The sequence below is a fragment of the Scomber scombrus genome, chromosome 23 (assembly GCF_963691925.1).
Source record: "Scomber scombrus chromosome 23, fScoSco1.1, whole genome shotgun sequence".
Classification (NCBI taxonomy): domain Eukaryota; kingdom Metazoa; phylum Chordata; class Actinopteri; order Scombriformes; family Scombridae; genus Scomber; species Scomber scombrus.
In genome coordinates this window covers 18,074,700-18,091,998 of record NC_084992.1, presented here as the reverse complement: position 1 = coordinate 18,091,998, position 17,299 = coordinate 18,074,700, and the positions used below count along the sequence as shown (strand labels likewise).

Below are 17,299 nucleotides of genomic sequence, written 5' to 3'. Positions count from 1 at the left end.
TTAAATTACATAAAATGCCACCACTCTTCAACATCTAAATTATTAGATTTTTGCACAAATGCATTTTGAAAGTCTTCAAATTATTAATATTTCTTAAATACAAACATTTTCTAAATCAGCATGTGGGTTACAGAATACGTCACACACACACTTATAAATCCATGTATGTGTGTATGTGCACACACATACAGCTGACTTAACAATGACCACAGACCCATTCTGCCTAAAGTTGCTAGTTACAGGGAAAAGTTTGCAAACTAGCACACAAACCCTGCCCACTAGAGCATGCCAGAAGCGATTTTTGTCTCAATAAAATCCAGGATTTAACACACAAAAGATGAGTAATTAAGTCAACTAACAGAAAATAGTCCGCACACTGCAGCTCCCAATGCAGGTATCATTTAATAGGATATCACAAGTGACGTTTTGAGCTTTCTCTTCAGCTAATAAAATAGTGTACTTTACTCCTCTTCTAGTCTTCAGGGGACAAAAATCTGGGCCAACCGAACCAAAAAAGGAAAACACAGAAGGAAAAAGGGGAAATGCAAAAGAAGGAAGAGATTATGGAGAGGTGGTGACTGCTACTGACACAGCAAGGCTCTGCTTCATTCAGCTAATTGTTCACATCTCGAAACATCATTGTTTTTTCTGCTCGGAGAAGGGTTTGCATCACACACACGCACACCCACTGAGTGGGGTCCTGCCCAGTATAAAGGCATAAAATCTGAATAATTTCACAGATAATTTGGTTGTGGCAGCCAGGCAATAGTAATAACAACTTTAGAGAGAGAAAGAGCACAAAGAGAAAGAGGGAGAGGAGCGGAGCGAATCACCCAAGGCCAATCACTGTGTCTAAGCCAGAGTGGTGTTTGTGGGAAAATAAAACATCTTTAAAAAAGTCTTTTCAAGCTCTCTGTGAAAAAAAAGGGAATGTTTCTCATTTCCCCTTTTTCTCCCACTTCCAAATCCCTCTTCTCCTCCCGTCCAGCTGTGCAGACGGGGGCATAAACAGCGAGGCACGCTGCTGTAATTGTAATTACATATTTAGACCGTGGTAGGGGAGCATGCACCCCTATCTAACAGGCAAGTGGCTTTCATCACCTTCGAAAGAACTGGGCACAATCGGAGATGTGTGTGTGTGTGTGTGTGTAAAAGTGGGTGTCCTATACATTATTCACAAGCTTCAAGCCGCCCACATCTGTTCATTTCTCTGGACGATGTGCACACTCCTCTGATGGACAATAATTACTATGCTGCCAAGGACACACACACGCACACACACACACACTAGAACACACACACACACACACACACTCACACAGAGCTCTGGTACCCATGTCAACCTTCAACAATGAAGTCACATGGGATGTAGTGTGTTAGAAGCACAGTTTGTCATCCAGCAGCCAAACTATTCACACACAAATCACAATCACATGTAAGGCTGCACTCAAAGTCACAGATGCATGCACCTCGGAATACACACACACACATCATAATGACAAGAACACACACACACACAACAAACCTGTACAAGCATGTTGTTTTATAAGCATAATCTCACAGCTCTCTGAAGGCATATAAAAGGCTCATTTCTGCTCCATTGCAACTGCAGGATAGACACACAAAAGTGTTTGTGTGTTTGCTCAAAATACACAGAAAAATGGGCGCGCAACAGATCTTTTGTGGGCCGCTAAATTGTTTGATTGTTGGACTACGTGTGTGCGTGTGTGTGCATGTGTGCCCTGTTTACATGCGCAAGTAGCGGGGAGAAGAGAGTATATTTTCATTATTCCTCTGTCTTTGTGCGCTCGCATGTATATGTGTTGTGTGCGTCTGTTTCTGTTTGTGTGGAAGAGAGAGGGAGATGGAGAGAAAAGGAGGCAGTCTTCTCTGTAGTGTCAGCCTTTGATCAGTGTCCCTGTGTGTGTGTGTGTGTGTGTTGTGTGTGCGCGTGAGAGCCAACCCCTGGTGTCTTGGAGGCAGATGAAACACTGTGCCTCTATCCGGGACTCACAGAACACCCACTATCCTTCTCTCCTTCTCCTTTGCTCTCTCTCTCTCTCTCTCTCTCTCTCTCTCTCTCTCTCTCTCTCTCTCTCTCTCTCTCTCTCTCTCTCTCTCTCTCTATCCTTTGCCCCCTCTAACCACCATTCCTTACCACAGCCATTTTAAAGGCTATTCATGCAGAGCTGTGCTTTCATCTTGCATTGCAACGTTTTAACCAGCTTTTTCGAGCATTTTATCAGAATATAGAGGAAGGGGAAGATGGGTGAAGTGGCCTGCTGTTGTACACTGACTCAGTCAGATGGACACAGCATAAAGGTGCAGGGAAGACAACAGCTTTGGCTGCTGCAAGATAACATTAGGATCTTCAGTGTCTGCTGGCTTCGTCTAGCCTAATTTATCTGCTTAGGTATTTCAATGTCCCGCCTGCACAGTGCATATTTTTGTAAGGATGTTAACGAAAGAGCAGCACGTTGCAATGGATGATCTGGCTTCCTAAAATTGCACATTAATGAAGAAGAACTTATTTTCAATTATTCCATATTTCAGGAACTGGACTTATTATTAATACTGCTCACATTTCGTTGTGCAAGAAACAATGACTACAAAGATGCACGTATTTGCTCTGTATTGCATTAATTAGCTTAATTAATGACCTCATTAACATAATCGGTTATGTTTAATATATCATGGTGATTACAGTAGGGCATTAGGCAGATTATTTGCCTCTTGTTTGTGCTTGCTTTAATTAATGCAGCCAAACATGCAGCTTACTTGCGTGTGTTTGTGGTGTTTAAGGAGCAGCACAAAAGCCAGTAAATGCATGACGTGCGTACTGATATGTGCTTTGATTGGTTTTGTTGTGTGGATCATCAGAGATGATGAATATCGATTGATTTCAGTCGCACTTGCAGGATGAAGGGAGCAATTATTGGGTGACACTGTGCACAACAGTTGATATAAGCAGGTCTATGGGTCTCTATTGGTATATTTCCATGATACAGTTCAACAATCTCATTATTTAACTCATGCTAGCCCTGTGCACCACCTCTCACTCTGAAACAGGTCATTTTAGCTCCCGTCTCTTTAAGGCCCAGTATAAAACCAGTACAGATACCATGCAATGAGCTGATTGGATACATTTATTCAATTGGGACCTTATTTTGGATCTAATTGGAAATGGCCAAGAGCTTGATAACACTGTTGAGGTTCCCATAGCAGACAACATACTGTATGTTTCTGTTATAATGGGTGCTAGCTGCTAGCTGTATATATGTTTAACCTCTACTGTAGAGACTTAATGGATGACCTTTCCAGTGCACCTGCCATTAATAAAGCTTTAATTAGGAGTCCCATTAGGACCTGAGAGTCTACCAGTTAATAGGTGCTTAAAGAGAAGAGATGTAGGTCTTGGTTGGAGCAATCGAAGATACTCAACGATAATCATGCGAGGGAAATGTCAGCTAACAACACAGAGAACTAGCTTCATCACTCAGATAGTATTGAACATTTAAACAAAGTGCTCTATGTATCTGGATTTAAACACAGTCAAACAATGTGGAAACTTATAAGAACTCACTCAATCCTAAATTCCAGGCACGGTGTGTCATCACTTGTAATGCAGTTAAGGGTGTGATTCAGATTAGGGTCACCTAGATTTCTCAGGCTGCAGTCTGTTGTATTGTAAGTGGCTTTGTGTTAAAGTCCCCACACAATGGCATTAGAAAGAGTAAACGTCATTAAGTGTGGTGCTGAAAAAGCAATTTCTACTCTCACTCTCTTTGCGCTCTCTGTGTACTGCCTGTTACTGCCTGCCTGCCAGTGTTGCACGTGTACACGCACACACTCACGCACACACACACACACACACACACACACACACACACACACATTCAAAATACACCTGTTCTCCACAGCCATGTAATTCCCTCTCAGACAGAGGCTGATTTACAGGCCAAACTGGGGAATATTTACCAGACAAGTACTAAATACTGAAGGTACTGATACTGACATCACTATATCTCTCTTCTCTCTCCTCCCCTCTCATCATACATCTTTTCTTTCTGTATATCTTCCTTTCCTTCATTATTTCCCTACCTGTCCTCCCTGCTCTCTTACTGTAAATATATCCTCCTTCACCCTCTTCCTACTTTCATCTCTGTTTCCACCAAAACCCAGGCTTCCTCAGTACCGGCGATCAATCCGCCAAGGGGAACTACGGCCTGCTTGACCAGATTCAGGCACTGCGTTGGCTCAACGAGAACATCGGCCACTTCGGCGGAGACCCAGAGAGGATCACCATCTTCGGCTCTGGAGCTGGGGCATCCTGCGTCAACCTCCTCATTCTTTCGCACCACTCAGAAGGTAAAGAAAAGACTGTTTTTTATTGTTTCGTTGTTTGTATGTTTTTTCATGGTACAGCATCCATTTTTCTACATCCATTATCTCACCATCATCTTGTGTTTTCCGTTTACTAATCATGGGATTCATGGAATATGATGGGATTTTTCTGATACCTTACTAATAGCCTGGATCTAGCTCTGTGAATCGCTCATTAGAAACATATTTCTTGACTAATTGGTTGTGGCTGCTTACATGAATAGTTCCAGTTTGAATCATTCCTCACTAATCCAGAAATAGCCATATTCATACGTACATGCATCTCTGTGTATTCCATATATTTGTTGGACAACAGATGGTGATGCACATGTGCACATCTGCTTCAACTTGGAAAAGCCAACAAGAAAATTTAGAAAATGTTCTAAATGTAATCATAGTAGCAAGGTCCTGCTGTACCCATGTGGATTGATGGAAACTCAAGTAGCAGCATCCAGCCCAGATATAGTTAGGTCCTATGATGTTCGACACCATCTATCCTCAAAGGAAAGCACTGCTGGTCCTTTGAACTGAAGAATTTAAGCATATAATGAGTTATCTAGGTTTGATCCAGGTTATGTTGTTCATGTCTATGGAGGATAAATGACAGGAGAGCTGCAACATTACCTCACATTACCTGGCTTGGCAAGCGCTCCCGGCTCTGTCAACAGTCCACTGCTCTGCTGCAGAGAGGCTTTACCTCCGTCAAAAACCTACATCCATCTGACCTCGTGCTCCCCATTACCAACAACACACCCCGAGGGCTAAGTGTTAACATTGCACCACCAAAAGAGAGAGGCCAACAGTCCAATCGACTTTGATCTGAATTGAGATCAGTGTGGCTGACGACCCGCAGCCAAATGGTCACGCACTCGCCGCCTTTGATCATGCTGTTCTTGAAGCTGTCCTCCTCCGATCGTACCTTCTCTGTTCTCTCCGCCGCTCAAGGACTCTCCCTCAATATCTCTCTCGTCTCTTCATTTTCACACACAAACTGCAAAGGACAGAAACAGTGAAGAAACGGTGGGTGAAAAGAAAGAGAGAGATTAGAGGGAGCGTGTTCACACAACCGCACATCTGTTTCAATCACCGCTCTGTGTGTGTGTGTGTGTGTGTGTGTGTGTGTGTGTGTGTGTGTGTGTGTGTGTGTGTGTGTGTGTGTGTGAGTTTGCGTGCGTGCGTGCGTGTGTGTGTGTGAAGCATCAAGCAGGCATCTGACACGTCTCTAATTTTGACTCATTCTGTCTGTGTAGATGTGCCTGGAGTGAGCATGTGTGCATCCATTTAACACAGCCTCTATAATTACTACTCATGTCTGTTAACCCTTCATATTAACCCTGGTCACACCCAACTCTTAGTGGCAGTGTCTATACAACAGTAAAGAATTACTCTATAGTGCTGTATAGTTAGAGTTAGTGTTCTTTAACCCTAACCCAAAAAAGACAGTTCTATAGCTGCAGAGGAATCCTAATGGTTGGGAAAGCCTGTATTAACCCCTTGTCTCCTGTTGCTGACACTCCCCACCCCTCCTCCTCCTCCTCCTCCTCCCTCCACCGCCACCTGTCCATTCATGCCTCCGCTTTGACACCACCCCATCGTCACCATCGTCCTCGTCTCCATCAGCATCCATAACACCAGCCCTGTAGACGCCGTCTTGTCTGTCATGCCCCCTCTACCCTGCCAGGGATGCCAGGTAAGGAGTCTGTCATCCCCACCCTTAAGGGACACCAATCATGTCAACAACACAGCATCACAAATCAAGCCTGACAGCAGTGGAGTACATGGATGGATGGCAGGGTGGAAGTGGCAGACTGAGATGAAGGGCGGGGTTGTAAGTGATATCGATATGATGAAGGTTGAGGGAATGTAGAAGAGGGGACAGAATTTCGTGCTATCTAGTGTCAGACAGGCTTTTAGGGGGGAAAAGAGTGGAGAGTGGATCATTGGTGGGGGATGTGCTGATGTAATAATGTTGTAGAGGGAGAGAAAAGAAGAAAAGAGAGCAAAGAAGATGCTCTGACATGACAAATCAGAAAAGAGAAGTAGCCAGAGAGAAGAAGGTACTGAGCAGCAAAGGCAAGAGGCACTTAGGGAGTGACAAAGAAACTGATTTTGAAGAGGAATAAAATAATACCTATCTCCCACCTCTCTCCCTCTCTGTCTGTGTTTCTCCCTCTGTCTCTCTCAGTGCAAGATATGTAGGTGTAGCTGTTTCCAAGATACTTCATACCATAATTGATTTCCCAGGGAAAGGGGGCTCTGCGGCTCTGCTTAATAATTAACTGACCAATCTTCAGCCCAGGAGAGGGAAGAGAAGAAAAAGGGAGTGCGAGAGGAAACGAGTGAGGCAGGCGGCCCCTTAACGAGCCACTTGAGTGGTTCAAACAGCACAGGACAGGCAGAACTAAGGAGACAGAGAGAGAGAGAGAGACAAAGAGGAGAAGAGGAAGGGAGTAACACAGCTAGAGATAGTGTAAGAGAAGAAACAGCCAGTACAAGAAAGAGAAAAAATGGCTCTTTTGACATGTCAGATGAGCTTATTTCCAGTCTTGCCTCCTAGCTCCTGCACCATAGCATGCTATATATATGTGATGTTTTTGGTCTGCAGCACCAACCTGTATCTGCTAATTTGCTCCAGAAGCAATGAGAAGAAAAAACATCACAGTTGGTAGCTGTTTTGTTTTTAAAGGCTGGAAAAGAGAGGGAAAATATATGTGAACAAAGTTATGTCTTGGCACAACTTCACAGACCTTCATCATGCCTGTAAAATGCTACAAATTGAGGGGGAATTGCACATGACATTTTAGTGAGATCACCAAAAATGTTCACTTTATTTTAGGATGTTTAGGGCCAAATTTCTCCCTTTATAAAATCATTTAAACACTGCTTTTTTCCATCTTTCCCTTCAGGTCTGTTCCACAGGGCCATAGCCCAGAGTGGAACAGCAATCTCCAGCTGGTCTGTCAACTACCAGCCCCTCAAGTACACCAAGATCTTGGCCAGGAAGGTGGGCTGCACATACACAGAGACAGCTGACCTGGTTGACTGTCTGAGGCGCAAGAACTTCAGGGAGCTGGTGGACCAGGACATCCAGCCAGCCCGCTACCACATTGCCTTTGGCCCAGTGGTGGACGGAGATGTGGTGCCCGATGATCCCGAGATCCTCATGCAGCAGGTGAGGGTCTGCGGGTCTGAGGGTCTGAGGGTCGGTAATACAGAAGTCTACAGTGTGTTGTTATTGTGCAACGAGAGGGACTTGAGCTGTGACGAAACACCCGAGAGAAAAGAACATGATGAACTTGTTGCAGAAGGTGTGAGTGTGACCTTTCCACATGTCCCCCAGCTGGTGTCAGCTTATACCTTAAAATACTGTAACAGTGAAAGAGAGTGTTGGTCTTGTACATTGCTATGGATTTCTATTCGTTGGTATATAAAAATCACTGTGTACTTGAATGTCTTAGTTATGAGCAATGTTATCTTCTCTGTTTCATTTAAGTAATGTTTATAGGCCTGAAGAGGTAAAATTACTCCATATTTCACAACAGTAAATTGTTTAATGTAGCTTAAAAACACCAAAAAAATAAAATAAAATCATTTTATCACAAAATAATGGCTTGAATTCTCCAAACTGTTTCAAGCGTATTGAAGATAGTGATAAATGTAAGAAGTGTGATTGCTGCTACTTTGTTAATAGGCTATTAGACTCTCCTATTTGATCCTCAAAATGAATCATAATCTGTAAGAAATAATTAGAGGTGAGCATTAAAAAGGTTTTTGGCTCATTTGCGGGAGAAAAATGAGCCACAGCCTTAAATTTTAATTGGGCTGTTGTTAGCCAGTAATTGAAACTGTAGGCTTGGGAAAAAACAAAAAAAATATGTCCAGTGTTTACAAGGTTTGTAGTGCCGAAGCCATAATCTGCAGCACTTAGAACTTATCTATGAGGTGATGTAGTAAATCTTCTGTATTTGATGGTAACACATGTCAGTATTGAAACAGACAACTAGATTTGTTGCTCCTAACTGAGCTGTAGTGGTGATCCCACAACAAACACACACACACACACACACGCACACACACACACTCTCTCTTTCTCTCTCTCTTTCTCTCTCTCTCTCTCTCTCTCACACACACACATTCATCTAAAACCCCACTGCAGATATACAGTATCAGTCAAAAATGTGGACACACTTTCTTATTCAAGTGAATGGGATGTGTGTCCAAACGGTGGACTGGTACTACATATTTTTAAATAAATATCAAAATATGAATCAAATGTATTTAACCCTATTGTACCATAGCAAAATTGTGTTTAATAGCATGTGTATTTGGGGGATTTTATTTTTGTACATTGTGTTAGACTTGTACAGAGACTGAATACTGGCCTTGAATGAATTTCAGCACTCAACATGTTCTTCCCTCCCTCCACCACCAGGGGGAGTTCCTCAACTATGATATCTTAATAGGAGTGAATCAAGGAGAGGGGCTGAAGTTTGTGGATGACAGTGAGGACAATGACGGCATCTCAGCTGCAGCATTTGACTACACCATCTCCAACTTTGTGGACAACCTCTATGGATACCCTGAGGGTGAGAAATTCTGACATTACCCTCATCAGGTTTCATATTCTGTCATTTGATGTCCTCTACGTCCTTTCAGATGGCAGAATTTTGTCATTGTAGTTTTTGCTCATAAGGAGCCACATGGGATGAACTCTTCCTGGGCTCAACTGTCACAAACTAAATTGTCAAAGCTATTGTCAAAATAAAAACAACAAAAACATGTAGTTATAATTGTGAAGGTCCTTATCAAGGTACAGCACAGTACATATGTTAACTCAGACCTGAGCTGCTGCACTATCATCAACAACAACCTGTGCAAACCTACAGTTCCAAGTTTTAATTCAAGTCTTTAAAACGTTGGAAAATAATGAGAAAAGATAAAATAAAATGTGAGCCCTGTGAAGTGTATCAAAGACAAAGACAGGCATACTAAAGAGACTGCCTATCATGGAGATTATCTTTCACTGTGGTGGGCCCATGCTTTGGCCTTTGAGGCTCTGTGGGCTCTAATGCTGTCTTTCATCATCCCCCAGGCAGCCAGCTCCCAATCACAGTGCTGTTGTTCCTAACAGATCAGCCTGCAAACCCCTCACAGTGGGCCACAGTCAAAATACAGACACATTTAGATAATTCAGTCACGCTCCCTCTCAAGTGCCTTTCACTCATTTTGCTCTGTGAGAGGCATATTCTCATTTTTACTTTGTGTAACTCAGTATGTGCTTTCAATTTCTCTCTCAACTATATCTGTCTCCCTCTCACACGTTTATATAAAGACACACACTTCTTCCATTTTTTTCTGTTAGCAACACCTACTTCTATTTTCCTTCACCCTCTGTTTTACAACTCCTGACCACTGTCCTCCCTGTCACAACTTTCCTCTAAACTTATCATAATTTTCTCTTTTTTCTCCCTTTCCTTGTTTTTCTTTTTCCCCGTCCCTTTTCCCCTACCGCGTCTTATCATCCAGGTAAAGACATCCTGAGGGAGACCATTAAGTTCATGTACACAGATTGGGCAGACAGAGACAACGGTGACATGCGGAGGAAGACCCTGCTAGCTCTGTTTACAGACCACCAGTGGGTGGCGCCAGCAGTGGCCACCGCCAAACTCCATGCCGAGTTCCAGTCCCCAGTTTACTTTTATACGTTCTATCACCACTGCCAGACTGAGACGCGACCGGAATGGGCCGACGCCGCACATGGAGATGAAATACCATATGTGTTTGGTGTGCCCATGATTGGTGCCACAGACTTGTTCCCATGCAACTTCTCCAAGAATGATGTGATGCTGAGTGCTGTAGTGATGACCTACTGGACCAACTTCGCTAAGACTGGGTAGGCCTTGCTGATCTTAATTGTTTCAATATATTTCAAGTTCTCTTTTCACCCTGTGGCAGGACTGTAGTGTGATGTTTCTTCTGTAGTAGTTCTTCTGAAGGTTTTGGTTCCCTTTGAATGAAGTGTGTCTATGAATAAGGCCCAATCTCACTAACCAGATGTTAACAGAGTTGATAAAATATTTGTGCTATAAGTTCATGAACAAACATTTGATCTTAAAAAATGGTTTAACTGTTTTGATATAGTCAATGCAGAAATTGATGAACTGGATTAATTAAAACCTTGTATTTGACTGCACTTGAAATCCTGTAACTGAGGTTCCCCCCTCTGTCTTCCACTAGGGACCCCAACCTGCCAGTCCCTCAGGATACCAAATTCATTCACACCAAGCCCAACCGCTTTGAAGAAGTCATCTGGACCAAGTTTAACTCAAAGGATAAGCAGTACCTCCACATTGGGTTGAAACCTCGTGTCAGAGACAACTACAGGGCAAACAAGGTGGCCTTCTGGTTGGAATTAGTCCCCCATCTCCATAGTTTACATGAGGAGCTCTTCCCAACCACGACCCGATCACCACCAGGTCCTGGCTCTGGCACCCACAGACCCTGGCCCAAACCACCAGGGCCTCGCACCACTCGACATCCTTACCCTACTTTCCCCCCTGACCCTGAGCCCGAGGGTTCAGAGCGTCCACGCCAGGACCTCTTCCCTGGAGACACCCGGGACTACTCCACTGAGCTGAGTGTGACGGTTGCTGTGGGGGCGTCACTCCTCTTTCTCAACATCCTGGCCTTTGCTGCCCTTTACTACAAGCGTGACAAGCGGCATGAGATGCGACGCCACCGACTATCTCCTCAGCGCGGTGGCCCTGCCAATGACCTGGCTCACAGTCAGGAGGAAGAGATCATGTCCTTACAGATGAAGCACTCGGAACATGACGCTCACCATGACATGGAGCCCCTTCGGCCCCATGACATCCTACGGCCCGCCTGCCCGCCTGACTACACACTGGCACTGCGACGTGCCCCTGACGACGTACCACTGATGACACCTAACACCATTACCATGATCCCCAGTACCATCACCAGCATGCAGCCTCTCCATGCCTTCAACACCTTCCCTTCCACCGGCCACAACAACACCCTTCCCCACCCCCACTCCACCACCAGGGTATAGTAGGGACTGACCCAACACAGCGCCACCTAAGGACCAGGAAGACTGGCTCTGCAAACAATCTAGAAGGGAGGTCTCTGGATATGGGCCTTTGTTCTGTTTTCTTATTCTCTTGTTTCTCCAAAACAACTCCACCTCCTCCATCATTTGCTGTCAAACTTAGCAGCTCCCTCCACTGGTGGCGTGTGGAGAAGCAACTGAACTGCAAGGCAGCAGATGACCAGTTTGGGGGAGATTAAGATCTTTCAAAGATACTGTTTTCAAAGAGAGTCTGATGTTTCCAGACTATAGCCCCCTGACATTTGTCGAATGGACGAATGCCTCTCGCCTCTCGCCTTTCGCTGTTTTCCCTTTTTTTTTACTTTGGTGTCATCTCTTTTTTCTTTCCCTAGTGTTCTGTGTGCATATATCATTCTCTTTTCTACATCTGTGTCTTATCCCTGCTTTGTTTTCCTCATTCAACATGTGATTCTCTCCCTTTCCCCAGGGCTCTTTTGCTCTAAGGATTCATAAACTACTGAGCTGTAGGTGGGGACATAGAGTACATACAGTAAGCATATAGCTATGAAAACATGAATATCTGATACTTTCATTCTACCAGCATTCTTGGTGCCAAGTATGTACTACTGTGTTTGCGTTCTCATCAAGGGAGAAAAAACTGAAGAAAATTTTAGAGTATTCCTATTTACTGTCAACTAACAGATGCTGTGTGTTCTCATGACAAAGTGCCAAACTGGCCCTCGATTGTTTTTTTCTTTCTTTCATCTTCTGTTTATTTTCTCTTTTTTTCAAGCATATGTTTAACTGTTGTTTTTTGTGGAAAAAAAGTTTTGCTTAAAATATAGATATAGAGAAAAGATATTATATATAGTTATATATAAATGTGTACAAAGGAGAAAGTATATAAATGGGTTTTCTCAGTGGGGATCTATGCATGAATTATTTTTAAAGATGATGACGGGGGAAAGGACACTGTATCTGTCAATGCACGTTTCCCAAATCTAATCAAATCATATCGGTCCGCTTCTGATATTTTGGTCATTGTTTTACTCAAGAACAACACAGAAAATCCTGAAGTAACCCAACAAATCCTCTTCACCTCCCGAGGCTCATTTAGAAAAAGGTCATTGCCACAAAGTATAAAAAAAATCTTAGGGTGAAATCTACATGTGTAAACTTACTCTTCCATTCATGCTCTCATTCATGATGGTATTTAGAGGTATTTCTCCTACCTGGTGATGCAGCACGCCAATAGCAACCCCAACATCCTGCAGTAGCTACTTTTTCTTTCCATTTTTACGGAGATTATGTTTTTTTAGGGTATGTGAGGTACCAAATCTGTAGTTGTAGCTTGCCTGTACAGAATTATTTTTGTATATCGGTGAGGGTGAGAAACAAAGCAGAGAAAGACAAGCCTCTGCTCTTTTACGCACACCTTCGTACTCCTGTCTGCACCCCTATTTCCAGCACATGCATATTCTGTTTGATGTGTGCCTGTTAGAGAGAGCGTGTGTGTGTTTGTGTGAGTGTGTGATATCAGAGCTGCTTGACATGGGCATAGGTAGGCCCTAATTAGACAGCAAAGAGATAGAGGGGCAGACAGACAGGCAGGATCACCCCCATGGTATAGAGTCAGACTCCAAAATGAGCTCCTTCCTGCTGCATACCCCTCTCCTTATCATCACCATTTACTCCATTCCTTCTCCTCTCTCTGTCAGTACACTAGTTTTGTATTCAAGACTGACGCCCTTACTGCTATGATCACTCATAACTCCCCCCGCTGTGACCACAATACTCCAAACCACCTGACTTCACTGTGTCAGCACCGTTCTATACAATTTCTGACCTCAGTTCAGCTCTATTATCCTCACATTCAAGGGTTAGTTCACTAAGCTGGTGACTTTTTCTGAGCTTGTCAGTTGTATATTAAACTCTAAGCACACTGAGGGTAACCGGTGGGCCTTTATGGTCTGCGTACACAGAGCTTCAAGGTGAGAAGGGGACTTGGATCCCCAAAACAGGGTAATAGAAACAAAGCTGTTTCTAATTTTGCTCTTTTCATTCCTGGTGAGAATGTGCAGGCTTACAGCTCAGCAACGCCCCCCTCCCTCTGATTCTCCACTAATGGGTCATGGGTAATACTCTATGTTAACTGAACCAACGTGTTGTTGTTTGAGCCCACAGGAACACATGGTAGCCTACATCCAGTATGGGAGAAGTTAGTCACCGGTGCTGTCTTTGCTTGTGCTCTAGCTTTAGCCTGTCTGTTTTCTATTTTATTACTACCCAAAAGGGGTGGTGGGGGAGGGCCGGTAGATTTTGTAAGCCAACTGAAAGTGAAATGTGCACAATGTAAAACACAAAACAACTGACTTGATGCACTGCAGGTGGATAAATGCTGTGGAACAGATGATGGACAGGAGAAGAAAAGGTCAAGAAAAGGTGCACGCTGTGGAAAAGAAACTTTGGGAGGATATTGGGAAAAGACTCACAGCCTTAAATGTAGAAATCAGATCAAATGAAGGAATGAACTGATCATGAACAAACAAGGACATTCAAAGGCATGGCCATCTTTCTATCCACAATGTTCACTAGGAGTATACCTTGTTAATCTGTCCTATGGAGGATCTGATGTGTCTGATCAGATCTGCGTGAACACTTTTGTACCCCTGTGGATAAGAAGGCAGTGAGGAGCTGTGAGGTAAACTTCACCACAACACAGCTACAACGACACCACCGGAGGTAAAAACAGCAACAAGGTATTATTTAGTTTGGTCTGTTCTTTTTTCCTTGTCTATTTTATAAGGTAACACTGGAGGGCGCCATCGTGTCAGGTTCACTGCAGTCTGCCCACTTTGAGGAAACTGGATGTGAGAAGAAAAATACCAAACTGGGTGACAGGACATACACAGACACACAACACCTGGAAGAAGATCAAAACTGTACATTTTTAAGTGTAAGAATCAAACAGACAAAATATTTGTAAATATTAAGTTTCTTGTTTGTTTTTCTTTTTTTTCTTTTTTTTTGAGTGAATGAATGAAATGCTTATTTTGTGACAACAAAAAGACAACAGGTGCAGTTTGCAAAGAGACGGCCACTCGCTTGAGGTTTCACTGCTGAGAAATAATAAATGCTTAATGCTGATCACTTTCATGACAATAGTTTTTTTTTTTTTGGTCTCTTTACCTTGTCTTGTCCTCATGTCGCCCGTTATCATGTGGGCATCCTGTAGCATCATGATTCCTGACCAAGAAAGTCACTGTAGCAGAATTGTAGTTGGCATTTGTTAGTTTCTAATAAACAGTATGTTTTAAAAATCTGAAAAAATATGTTTTAAATCGATTATTTCATTGCTCTTTGTTATAGGTTTGTCTTTTCTCCCCTTTTTTATTAAAGCTTTAGTAAACTTTTATTTTGAAATATATCTTGTGATTAAGCATACTCCTGGTAGACCTGTGCTGTGTGATCTGTGTGACTTCAGAGTATTAATGGGAACATCTCAGAGGCTGAGAGCACTGATAGATGCCAGCTTTGCCTTTTTGCCAGCTAACTAATGTGACGGTGGTGTAAGGAACTGGCCAGTGATTCACGGTCAGGACTGAGACACTAAACACAAGTACAGTGGATTAAATGTTAGCTCACTCCACATGTAGCAGTGTTTACATGTAGCCACTTCATCACTCCGTGGGACAGATATGAGGGCTTTGATACCGTAAGATGCCTCACATACAGTCATGAGATCACACAGGTGGTCCAAAGTTATCCTTCCACACACTGTGTTGCATTGTGGTTATGGAGGTGAAGTTGACCGTACAGTGATGTGATGTAGCAGAAAAGAGTTTCATATATTAAACAGTTGAGAAACTGCTGAATTGTCACGGAAGTCTGAAAATCCTGTGTACTTTCAGACTCTGAGTATGTGTGTTTAACAGTGGATCAGAGAAGACACACTCAGCACTGTTTACCTTATGAAGTGACTTGTGGTTCACACAGTTGCAGCTACATTTTGGCTAATTTGTATTTCAACACACCTAGAAACTGCAGTAAGCCAATCAAAACCAGATGACTTTGTTTGATGCACTCCATCACTTTGAGATCTTGTGTTGGGTCAACGGTGCATGGAAGCATGTGATTTACATCCCTCAATGGCAAACATACACACAGACAGTGATACATGAAAACCTTTGGCTCGGTCTCCATTGCAAAGTTGCACCTGTTGTCTTGTTTTTACATTCTTTGTTGAATTCAGAAACCCAAGACTTGACATGAAGAAAAATGTTAAATAATGGAGTTTTAAAAAAGATGATTATTAAAAAAAGTAAAGTAAAACTATATAAATAAATGAGGTGATGATATTTCTGTTTACTTTAGAAGTTATTATACACTGTATGCTGTGATTCTGATCTGGGAAACATTAAAGACATTCATAGCCAGTCTGCTGATTTTGTGTCTTTATTTAATCAATTAACGTAAAGTAAGAAATGCGTACATGTTGACAATAAAATACCACTTATAGACTTTTAATTCATATGAAATTGTGAGTATTTGGTACGACATACTTCACAGAAACAAAAAACAATATATTCTGGATTTAAAGAATGTTTTTTTAAAAAGTACATATCTTACTTAATTGGAACATATTGACTCCTCCAACTCTTCAAGCAGTTACCCCGACCCACACCACCCCACACCCCACCCCACACTGAATGATCTTTTAATTTTATTGAAGAAAGGTAAATATTTGGCATTGAATACTTAACTGAAACAAACAAAAATACATTGCATATCATACTTAGATATAGCTCTGATTAATTGTGTACGTCATCAAACAAAAATATAATGAAATTCATTAGTTAGACAAAATCATAAGATGCTAAATTGGATACAATCAAACTGTTTGTAACGGAACATACACTCAAAAAGTATTAAAAGTGTCTTTATCAACATACAGTTAAAGCATACAGTTAAACACATTATTTTTATTAAACTTCTTGGTTTCCATGTGGTTTATTCAAATTTAAAGGGGTTAAAATGTGAAAAATAAATGCATGAATAACTTGCAAACATTCTTTCCTTGTGGACCAAGTATAAAACATCTACTTTTAATCCATTTTGAGAGAAGATTTTAGAGGATTATGGCAAAAATGTCCCAGTGGTGTAACCATCACCAAAAAAATTCATTTGCTTAAAAATGCTCAAATTCTCAATAAAACAGCACATCAACTAGTTTGGCATGATCTTACATTATCACTCGTTCATATTAAAGGAAGGTTAATGGAATACAATTGTTATAAATATTAAATATAATTTGGGGAATCATGTCAAGTCAGGTGAACCACATGAAGTGTCTCAAAGTGTAAACAATCATTTAAAAAGCTATTTTGTTAAAATTGTGAAGAAGTCCATATAACAGGAAGTGGTTTTACAGAGAAGGACCCCTGATGATCACAACTGCTGCCCGACAAGGTTAGAAGCTTTTAACAATTTTTCATAAACTGATGTTTTTTGGACATTGTTAATTCATAGGAATTCATTAAAATGAATAATTTCTATAAGAATTACATTTCAAATATTGACACCAACCATGTGCTTACACAGGTGTCAAATTTGATTTTAAAATGAAATGTCACAATCATATAATCATTTGAGTCCTATTAAAAGCCTTTCTGTTTGTCAAATGTCAGTAGTCTATGATGCTAATTTATAATGCATCATAAAAACCTACTCTTGAACATAAATAATACCTAAATAATAATTCATTTAAATGAAAAATGTTACTCAAACATAACATCTGTGAAATATGATTATTTACATTTCTGCTGTTTCATTACTAATATAAAAAAA

The 17,299-nt window shown here is 41.8% G+C and overlaps 1 protein-coding gene across 1 annotated transcript in view; it reads left to right on the top strand.

Annotated features, from left to right (window-relative positions):
• The window catches only part of nlgn2a (neuroligin 2a), a 108,832-nt gene extending 97,377 nt beyond the window's left edge, over positions 1-11,455 (top strand). The window contains 5 exon segments of the mRNA XM_062444364.1: positions 4,183-4,368; positions 7,290-7,555; positions 8,816-8,969; positions 9,910-10,276; positions 10,621-11,455. Of these exon segments, the coding sequence (XP_062300348.1) occupies positions 4,183-4,368; positions 7,290-7,555; positions 8,816-8,969; positions 9,910-10,276; positions 10,621-11,455 (1,808 nt within the window).
• The last annotated feature ends 5,844 nt before the right edge of the window (positions 11,456-17,299 follow it).